Source organism: Mycetomoellerius zeteki, unplaced genomic scaffold, assembly GCF_001594055.1.
Source record: "Mycetomoellerius zeteki isolate Tzet28-1 unplaced genomic scaffold, Tzet1.0 scaffold174, whole genome shotgun sequence".
Classification (NCBI taxonomy): domain Eukaryota; kingdom Metazoa; phylum Arthropoda; class Insecta; order Hymenoptera; family Formicidae; genus Mycetomoellerius; species Mycetomoellerius zeteki.
The window spans coordinates 1,968,280-1,978,998 of NW_017256696.1; the positions used below are offsets into that span (position 1 = coordinate 1,968,280).

General features: G+C 33.9%; 3 protein-coding genes across 3 annotated transcripts in view; 1 reads left to right on the forward strand and 2 right to left on the reverse strand.

The window, feature by feature from the left end:
• LOC108721575 (cadherin EGF LAG seven-pass G-type receptor 1) overlaps positions 1-1,783 on the reverse strand; it is a 67,440-nt gene extending 65,657 nt beyond the window's left edge. Inside the window, exon 1 of the mRNA XM_018446193.1 lies at positions 1,510-1,783. The gene's annotated coding sequence lies outside the window, so the exon portion shown is untranslated. The remainder of the gene's footprint in view (positions 1-1,509) is intronic.
• A 3,479-nt stretch (positions 1,784-5,262) lies between these two features.
• dlt (codanin-1 like protein dlt) lies at positions 5,263-9,668 on the reverse strand. Its single transcript, XM_018446192.1, has 11 exons — positions 9,363-9,668; positions 8,978-9,281; positions 8,608-8,884; positions 8,348-8,508; positions 7,678-8,265; positions 7,362-7,595; positions 6,919-7,281; positions 6,561-6,726; positions 6,226-6,494; positions 5,770-5,936; positions 5,263-5,317 (listed from the first exon to the last, which is right to left on the reverse strand). The coding sequence occupies exons 2-10, from the start codon at positions 9,257-9,259 to the stop codon at positions 5,787-5,789; spliced, it is 2,490 nt and encodes an 829-aa protein (XP_018301694.1). The 5' UTR covers positions 9,260-9,281; positions 9,363-9,668; the 3' UTR covers positions 5,263-5,317; positions 5,770-5,786.
• Positions 9,669-10,276: 608 nt separating this feature from the next.
• The window catches only part of LOC108721463 (ubiquitin-like protein 4A), a 1,604-nt gene continuing 1,161 nt past the window's right edge, over positions 10,277-10,719 (forward strand). Inside the window, exon 1 of the mRNA XM_018446014.1 lies at positions 10,277-10,321. Coding sequence (XP_018301516.1) covers positions 10,277-10,321 — 45 coding nt within the window. The remainder of the gene's footprint in view (positions 10,322-10,719) is intronic.

The following is a 10,719-nucleotide window of genomic DNA, read 5'->3' on the forward strand; positions in this document are numbered from 1 at the left end:
GTCTCTTTTATGCAGATATACATGTCCCAATATGTGTATTGAAAAATTATATTTTCAGTAAATATTACGGTCAAATAAAGCTTATTTTAAAAAGAATTGCTTAAACTTTAACCAAAAATATTGTAAGTACAATTATTACTATATTATAATAGCGTTATTAATATATCAAAAGTTATTTGCGTAGAATTTTATGTAACATTTCGAATGTATGAAAATTTTTTATGGGATATCTGCCATCAAAATATTATTTCGAAGCGAATATAAAAATGTACTGACTTCCAACATTTGTATTTTAAATACGTTAAATGCCGGTAAAACTTTTACTTTAATATGAGAGCATACGAATTTTCTATAAACATTCTATTCGATTTTCCTCGCTCTTATTGGCGCTGCAACTACCTAAAAGCAAAATTGCAATATATATATAATATATATCTGTATTACATGTTATACATGTCTATCAATGAGTATTTTATATCATTACTCATTTCACGTACATTTTGTTTTTATGTCCTTTTACGACATAAAGATCAGCCATCAATGATCGGTGCTGGCGAAAAAAGAGTAAGTCGAATATAAGGGGAGAGTGATAGGACCGTATAAAACAAAGCTTCTAGCGAGCGAAAGATGAAACAACTTTTACGTTTCGTTGTCTCAATTTTCACTTCCTGAAAGCTTCGTTTACATTTCTGTCACTTTTCCGTTAGTGGCCGTCTACGATATGCGGAGTATACATATATAAGCTTGATGTAAGAAAGTAACCTAATGTACTTTCTATGTAAGGAAGCTATAAGAGTATATAGGCGTAAGCGAAATAAATTATTTTTATTTCTTACTCCAACTCCATCCCTTACGCTTAACCCGCGCAGTAAGATTGTTAGCTGGTGCTACAAATAAATTAAAAATTACCACAATTGCATACTTTTACTTCTTACACCAGACTTACTCCGTGTATTGTAGTCGAGCACTTACATTTGACTTACACTCCGATTTATGTGATTGAAGTTCGGAGCGTTCGTGTACTGAAAAAAAATTTGCTAAATCTGAGTAAATATTTCTTTGAATAGTTCCAAGTATATAAACATTTATTTAGAATAAATAAATACTTGCTCAATAAAAAAAAATATAATACTTCAAATTAATGGTTCTTGTATCAAATAGATATATGTTTACATTTAGTAAATATTTACTTGGAACTTTATTAGAAAAAAATATTTACTTAAATTTAGTTTTTTTTATGTGTGAAACGAAAATTAAAAATAAGTCGATTTTGTCGATTTTTATTTTCCTCAGAGTATTCAAATGAAAACTAAGACCATAAGTCGGCATTATCATAGTCCATTCTTATATTTAGGACCGTCTTAAATACAATCTTAAGATATCATGAATCAATCACAGAGCTGAATTAGCAAGTAATGTTTTAAGATATGCTAATTCATAAAACATTACTTAAGATGATCTTAAAGTAAGAAACTGGTCTAGTGTTTTTTCCAGTTGAATCAGACTTACTTCGTACTCTTGGCAGAGACGCGTCGACAAAATGGCAGGATCAATGGATCAACAGACAATTCCGTCGCTCATGTTTCGCAGTGACGATCCATGTGACGAGCGCGGCAGGAGCCACGTGATGGCGCGAAACGACCGTTTCGCGTGTTCCGGCGAGACCGCTGGCACCGGCCGGCACGTCGAACGGGAAATGATCACCCTGATCGTTATCACTCCTCGATATGACCGAGGACGCTCTGCTGCACATTCGAATTCATCGCGTTTCTTTTACGCTTCTGGCTCCGAGAGTTGCGGCATTATCTGATGCATATCGCTGGTTATGTCTGCAAAGATTTTGCAAAATGATAAAGTTGATAAGAAAACGGATCGCTTTAGAGACTCTGTAACTTTATCAAATATGGCGTCGATCGAGTTTGTAAGAATAACAGGTTGTGATATATCCAATAAGGGTACGTTACGAAACGTAACTAAGTTCACGTTACCGCAGAATTTTAGGCTACATTCCTGAGAAAAATTTTTCTCGGAGAGAACGTTTTGAAATTAACGTCCTTAGTTACGTTTTGAAACGCAGCTCAAGTGGGGGAGTTATTTTCGTTGCGATCAAATTCAAATTACGGAAGTATCGATTTCGACAAATAAAGCGAATGAGATGTTAACAAGATCTATCGAGATATTCGAAGGACTTCGCGAGATTTTCATATTTTTCGTTCCGACGAGATCGAATGTTCGCTAACGAAAGATAAATTCACATTAATGCACGGGGTTTATTATTAAATACAGCTACATTCAAGCCAATGTATTCAATTTTATTCTCACGTCAATAAATCGCGCAGAAAGAGACGCAATGAGATTTTTACCGTGTCTTCCGTTATCGTTCTCCAGCAACCATCAAGATTCCCGACTCCTATCTTCGTTTATCAATCATTCGCCACTCGTCGAAAGCGTTTTTTCCGGTAAATCGGAATCGCGCCTCGAGATCAACGGCGTTGATCGACAACTAACTTAACTCAACAGTATCGCGACACGACGGCGCGTGAAATAAAAACCGGACGACGGATTAATTCGCGGCGAATCAACCGGGATCAGTCGTACCGTCGTCCGATGGATCGCGGATAGGAAACCCGGACAATGCGAACGCGACGGACCGCGGATCACGACTGCGAGGAACTCGTTCGCGCTCCGCGAACGCGCGCGCGGAACTGCGCCGCGCATGTACGCGCGCCGTACGGCGTGAAGTTTGCCCAATCTCTAGGGGAACCGAGAAATTCCGCTCGATTATGCACCGCGCTTGTCTTGAAAATTACTCATTTCTCTCGCGACAGCATAATTAAATTATTTCAAGAAATGCATTAGGAAATACGCTTACAAAAACATTACGGAGCACATCTAGAGATTGTTTCTTTCATTAATCCATGCTACCTAAGACAAACAACGGTGTTTTCTCATTGCTCTTATAGTCGACTTCTTCATTGTAATTGAGTTAAGATTTTAAGTCCACTAAAAACATATTGAATATGTTGATAGAAACTTTAGAGATATAAAAGAATAATAATATTAATTCCTTGGTATGAAAAATATAATACAGTAAGCTATGGTTATTAAGAATTAGCGCTGTACTATGTGCGCGATAAATTTTTAATATTAGTAATTTTATTTAATTAATAATTAGTACTAATTAAAAATTTATCGCGCACATAGTATAGCGCTAATTCCTAATAGCCATAGCTTACTATATTATATTTTTCATACCAAGGAATTAATATTATTATTCTTTTATATCTCTAAAGTTTCTATCAACATATTCAATATGTTTTTAGTTGTGCGTTAATTCTTAATAGCCGTAGCTTACTATATTACATATATATTTTAGAGATACATCTTTTACTTAATTGTATTAACTTGCAAAAATTAATTGTATTAATTTGCAAAAATACAGTGAATACTAGAACATATGTTCAAGAACTTATGAAAAAAATATTGCCAAAATATTTTGCATACTATACCCTTTAAGTTTTTCTTGAACATATCTGGATTTTTTGTCTTTGCAATCGAGTTGAATATTTTCGTCATTTTCGATTTGTGACAGATCTCGTACTGCAGTCACGTTGAATGAAAAAGAGAAAAACAAACGGATGTGTTTGAAACAGGTCGCGTTTCCACGCTCGAAAAATCACGTAAAATTATATCGCGCGTGGATTTATGGCACGAAGTTTCTGAACACCACGTGGCACAATATGGCAATAACAATACTTCTTGCATGCAAAATAACTCATCAACAGCATGTTGCAAATGAAAATCATAAGTATTCCGTCTCAAAATTTCATATTAATTTAAATGGAATTTTACGATGCAACTTCAGACTAATTGATTTTTAAATCCAATAACCGAAGATATTTTTAATAATTTGAAAGTAAAGAATAGAATTAATAACTTATACTTTGTTAATATATTGTACATGTAATATTATTGTTCAATAAAATGAATGATAGTTATAAAAAATAAATAGATAAATAAATAACATGTTCGTGTTTTTAAAAATAAATTTTTTTAAAATAATTACCCAGTAATAAAATTAAGAATCACTGATTGTATTTAAGCAATCAAATATTATGTACGTAGATATTTATTAAATTCTGAAAAAAATAGTATTCTATATTCTATGAGATTAAATAAATTTATCTTTTTAGTAATACAATTAATATTAGTATCATTCTTTTTTTAACGCGAGTTTAATTCAATAAATCAATAGATCGTCGAATTAGGAGGTCTGCCTGTCGTTCACGAGAACGGAAAATTCGCGATCACTCGCTCGTAAGCAACGAACCAAGATACCGTCATCGGACAAGGTGGACAATCATTGAGAGTTATGGTAATGGACGACCTAATTTCGAAAGGACAAAAGGACCATCCTCGTTCCGCCAGGACAATATACCCGGCTGTAACAGAACTGTTCAAAAAGATGGTCTTTGAGGACCATCGACCCGTTGATATCCATCCTTTGCGCAAACAGAAATTAGATGCTAGTTTCAATTAGCATTAGCATTTCTCATTTTACATCGTTTAGATAAACAATTATAAATTACTATATTGTAGAAATAAATTATTCATGTTCTGATTTCTCTACAACATAATAATTTATGATTAGTAACGTCTATACTAGAATAAAATAATCATTAATCTTAGTTGTATAAAGGGTCACATTAACAAAATATTAAAATCCCATGAGATTTAATAAATTCTGACTCCAGTTGTCACAGCGTGAGCCTGACATAATAACGGTGCGTTATATTATCTCAGCAAGATGGAAAAGCACCCTCGGGGTGAATCTAAAGATACGGACATTTCAAGCTATAATGCGTGCAAAACATGACTTTTTAAAAACTAGTTATCATATCCTAAAGTCAAATACATGTTAATTGAGGCGAAATGCGATCTTCGTAAAGCGGTGGACCAACTTGTTTATAAGTTAGTAGACAAGAGAAAGATCCATTCAACGAGAGTTCATCACCTTTGGCAAATGTAATAATAGACAAACTTCAAATTCCCTCGCTTAAGATTAATATTAATTAATTATTAATATTTTATTTATTTAAAACAACACATGATCCACGCAGAAAAAATAAAGATTCAAGTTAAATAACGCTCCAATAAATGTTTACTTACGTATTTGACAGCAGAGCGTGACTTCGGTAACGTGTATCTCATTACATAAGTGCTGCCGAGCCTGAAGGTATGATAATCTGATTTCATTGTATAGGACGGAGCAATAGTCCGGCATTCGGAGTTGCAGGGACGGAGTGAAGTGGATAATCTAATTTGTGAAGGACAAAAGCGGGTTACAATCGCATAGCAAGGAGTGCCTTCGAGGTATTGAAAAGACCGTGCCCTGCGCTGACCTTGATGAGTTATTTTGACGCGTACAAAATATAGGAAAATATAGGAAATACGGAAAGAAATGTTATCGATGTGAACATCGATTATAAAATATATATAGTATATTTTTTCAATAATCGTCATATATAAAAAGTTAAAATTTATTTTCCTACTCATAAAATATTTGTCCATATACATATTCGAAACGAATCATACGTATGCATTTTCATTGTTGTATACATATACAAAACAAAAATGCTTCATATTCATAATATACAACAATATACACAAATATATATATATATACATAAGATAGTAATTATATTTACAGAAATTTATTTCAACAAAGTCATACTTTCCAATTATCGCAGTATCGTTAACTATACCTACATTAACTACACGTCAGTCTATAGTTCATCGTCGTCGCAAAATTCGATCTCGTGATATGTTTCAGCTATCCAGCCAAGGAGATACTTGACTTTCTCTGTCGCTTCGTCATTGGCTTTGTAACCCTCAATAGCCTCGAACAGGCACTTCGATAAAAGTTTTAACAAAGGCTGTGGATAATAAAATCGATGTTAACAATAGATATACGATCGACATCAGAAATTTAAAGCAACTCGGATATTGAAGAGTTGTTAAAAATACTTTGTAAAAATATTTCGTCCAATTATATATATGTATATTACATACTATTATATCTTTAGCTTTTACCATTAAAAAAAATCTTTTTTAATTTTATATTATCTTTATAACACTAAAATTACAGAAAGCAGTACATAAATATTTTTTAGTTCTATTATTTTATCTCAAATAATTTAGATTATATCTCGCATTTACACTTACCACAGGCCAGTCTTGTCTGAATAAAGCTACACATTGATCGCTCAAACTATCTCCATCGAGTATCTTTGTTTCTAATAATCTTTTTAGAAATTTGCCAAAAATTGGCCACAATGCGTCGTTTTGCGGTTGCATTAACAACATAATATTTCTAGAACACAGTATTCTATGCATAGGCGAATCATCTTCGTCATTTCTTAAACTGTCCGAGGACCATACTTTAATCCATTTGTCTTGGACTTCTCGCGTAAAGAGATCCGTTCTATATGCCACTAAAAATGTAAAATATCATAGTTATAATTTTATCACTTTTGAAATTTCAGTATTATTAAACATACCTAAAAATAGCGCAAAATCTATACTAAGATAACACAAAACTTTCTGTGGTCCTGGTAATAAATCATCTCTTTGATTGAATGATTGGTACAGTTTATCTAAAGTGTCCAATATAGACGAAATAGTCAAACCTATACCATTGTTATCCAACATATGCCATATTAATCCCTATAAACAAAAACAAGTAAAAATATGTATAAATATTAATAGCTTAAAGTCATTAATTTTAGAAACAATAGTAATTAATATTTTCGTTTCAAAAATTATACACCTAACGCGTCAATGTATGTATCCGAATTTTAGTTATTAAATTATCATTAAATTCTTTATTGAATCAAGCTTATGTTATTATATCCTTACTCGAAGCTCGTCCATCATGGTAGTAGGATTAGGAGCATCCATATTGTGATCTTTTTCCTGCTTGGAATGCACAGGACTATTGTTCCGAAAGAACCTATTAATCTCAAGTTCCATATCTTTTATGAACAAAGAATCACCAGCAATATGTGACTGAATCCATTGATTTATTCGTTCCATCGCCGTTCTAGTCGCGATCTTGATGCACATTTCCTTGACTGCTGTTAAAGAATCTTCTGCCAATAAAGATTCTATCGATGCCGTGACTCGCGTTTCGCAAATTGCTGGGATTGTTTTCTCACATTGATCCTTCAATTCTCTCGACGCGTTATTGGCCAATATATTCATGTCACTCACAAGTAAAGCCTAAACATCAAACTATGATTTAAACTTAATCTTTTTTCGTATAACATGAAATTTTCTTTACAATCGCGCAAAGATATTACCTTAAATTCGTTGAAGTAATTTCGGGACAGTTCACTCTGTTCATCGGAGTCCTTCTCGATATGCTTGTGTTTCAGAATATTTCTGAAAGAATTTAAATTTGCTTCTCGCGATGAAGTCAATAAGGTGTTGCACATATGCTTTACGCAAGTTGACGCAACTCTTTCGGAAATAAAATCAACAGTCTTTCGAGTAGAAGCTGGTTGACCATGGAAAAAGGCTTCCTCCAATTGTAACTGCCATGACAGAAATTTATTAAATATACAATAATATAGTAAAGCAATATTAGAAATATAAATATATTAAATAAAAAAATACCTCCAAGTGTTTTGCACGAGTAGTACCTCCTAATCTACGTAGTTGAGTAACAGGTGTAATATGCTTATTAGAATTGATATTCAAATTTGTCCCGTTTCCGTGAAACACAGATAAAGTCGGTTCCATTCGCGGACAGCACATACGCATTGTTCGATCAGTAATTATATCTAATTTATCGAGACTACTTTTAACAGGAATTACACAATCGACGGAATGCGAGTTTCTTTTCTTTTCGGAAAATTTTTCCATCTGTTTGAGACTTTTTAGTTCCTTGATTTTGCAAGTCTTTTGCCAGACATTATAGAAATCTCTGGGAAAGTTTGGTAGCTCAAACAACCAACACAGGCTGGATTTGAGCAGCACAGCCGATTGTTGAGAAATAAGACAATCGGGGGCACTAAGATCGGTCTGATTTATCGCATGATAAATATAATACAACAGTTCTAAGATCTGCTTATAATATGGTAGCCGAAGCGATACAATATCCATCATAGCTAGATATTTAACTATCCAAGGTATCGTCAGTGACAGTTTGCCCTCGATTATGGCATTCTGAAGACAAACTTGTAAGTTTAATGATGGGAATACCTATAATAAAACAATTGAAAAGATTATTTGAAAAGAATTTGACAAGTAGCTTTTAACATTTGAATCTTTATGTTATACATACTTTAGTTCTTATCTCTATTTGTGTCATTATAATCTCTTTAGTAGTATTTGATTCAGATCTATAGGGCAATGATACTAAAAGACCTAATACTTTCGCAAGAAGCCTCAAGCTGGCTAAACAAGTAATAAAATTCCGTTGTGTTTGATCGTCAACCATTGTTTCTACAAAATGAAAAATCAAGAAAAAAGTATTTTCCTAAAATTTTAAATAAAATATAAACAGTCACACATGTGAAATCATTAAAATAATAAAAACTATACCTGAGTCTTCTATTTCACTATTAGCAAACTGAGTATCGTTCAATTCCATTATTTCATGTACAAAATAATTCTCCAAATGTGTATAAAATATCGGATTAAATGCATGCAATATAAAATCTTTAAAAAATTCCTGCATGCCAGGAAACGAAGGACCAACACTCTGACTCTGTGATGGTAAGGGAGTCACAAATCTCTTGCTGAGTTGCGTCAATTTCTCAGGATTAACATGTTTTAAAGCTTTCAAGAAATTCAAGCTCTCGTCATCCACTACATCATCCTACAATGGATAATAACACGATTTTATTAATGAAAATATTCTTTTTATAGCGATGTAATAAAATATGTTTAAAAAAAATAATTTTGAGCTTACCTGATGTCTATTCTGTATACACGATATTAACAATTGTGATTTAAATAATCTAGCAATGTGATAATAATTAGTACAGTCATTATGCATCGCCAACATGCTTCTTATTTTGCCACCCAGTGCAATTTGAAACACCCATCCTGGCACCAAATGATTTTCCTCCCAAATTCTAAGTATATCATAAAAGGCGTCTCTTTGCTTCTTAAAAGTATGGAACGAAATAGCAGATGAGAAGTTCTCGCGATTGTCAGTGTCAATTTGAAAAGACACGTTTATCTCCCCCATGGTACACGTCAATTTTTGCGGACTATAAATAGCGATAAATATTTAAATATAAATAACGAAAAATCGTAAAAAAAAATTCATACAATTCGCGTTAAATTATAACCTCTTTGCTGGTCAAGTATTTCGTTCCTTTTAATTAAACATTTTGACATATTTATTTTTTCAGTCCACAATTTTGAAGGTTAAATTTTCGGAACATTTGGAGAAATTCGGAATGAAGTATTATCGAGGAACACGAGATTTCAGTTAGACAGAGGCTATACAATCAATGTTATTGTACAATCTTCAATCGCAAAATGCACATTTTTCAGTGTAGAGATTGTATTTTCAAACATATGGATACGTATCAACGCATTTTAATTTATCTCGCTTTACAAGCTTTATAACCGGGTCGGCCAAATAGGTTAGGTTAATTAACAGACAACCACGACACTTTTAACAGAGGGACGTGCCTGTATGTTAGATGGCACCACTGAACTCTACTAGTAGGACTAGTGCCTCTATCTGCACAAAACCTTGAACTATGTAGAATATTTCCAGCGGATAACACATTATATTTTTGATTCTGTTCCGTGCTACGTTCACCTATTCTACAATCATGTGAGCGTAGTTGAGTGTAGTATAAAATTGACCAATCACAATCGAATATTCTTCTCCTACTCGGCTATGATTGGTGAATTTTACGGCCAATATCACATGCGTCCGTTTTTGTCGTACGACAAATTTTTCAAGCCTGTTGATTGGCTATAAGACAAAGAGGTCCGAGAGCCTTTCTGTCCCACAGCCAATTAACACGCTTGAAAAATCTGTCGTACGACAAAAAACGGACGCATGTAATATTGGCTTACCTGCAATCACACTTACGCAATTTTAGAATAGGCTATATATATATATATATATAGGTAATTAAAAAAACTTATTTGAAAAATAATCGGTAAAAAATACAGACGATTTTAGGATCCTCAAATTCACGAGATCGAATAAAAAACACGGAAGAGCCAATTCGTGCGCATGAGGATGACGAGGATCGACAATTTCAAGTCGGAACAAGTCGGACTTGGAGTATCATGTCAGTGAACTGTGAAATGTTCTGACGATTGGAGGAATTGTTACGAGGCATCGCTGTTACTATCGATATCCGTTCGGACAGGCAGATCAGTATCGATATTCCCGTACGTTGCTATTCCTGAGGGAGAAGAAAGAGAAGAAGAGTGAGCAGTCGATGACGCTGATGACGCTGTGTCGTGAATCGTGCGAACGCAAAATATAACCTCTCCGGCGCATAAGATGCGCCAGCTTTTGTCGGTCCAGTCAGAGACACCACTATTTCAAGAAACCTGATCTCGCCTGGCTGCGTGCTCTACACGCGTTTGTGCGTCCCCACGATCAACGAATCCGTCTCCGCGATCCTCGTCGGCCACTCATCATGAAAGTGATCGTGAAGAAGCTGCAGGGGAAAG

Coding starts and splice junctions, on each gene's coding strand:
- dlt (XM_018446192.1), bottom strand. CDS start 9,259: ATGGGGGAGATAAACGTGTCTTTTCAAATTGACACTGACAATCGCGAG. Junction 8,885..8,977: donor GTATACAGAATAGACATCAG/GTAAGCTCAAAA, acceptor TATCCATTGTAG/GATGATGTAGTGGATGACGA. Junction 7,596..7,677: donor CTCGTGCAAAACACTTGGAG/GTATTTTTTTAT, acceptor CTGTCATGGCAG/TTACAATTGGAGGAAGCCTT.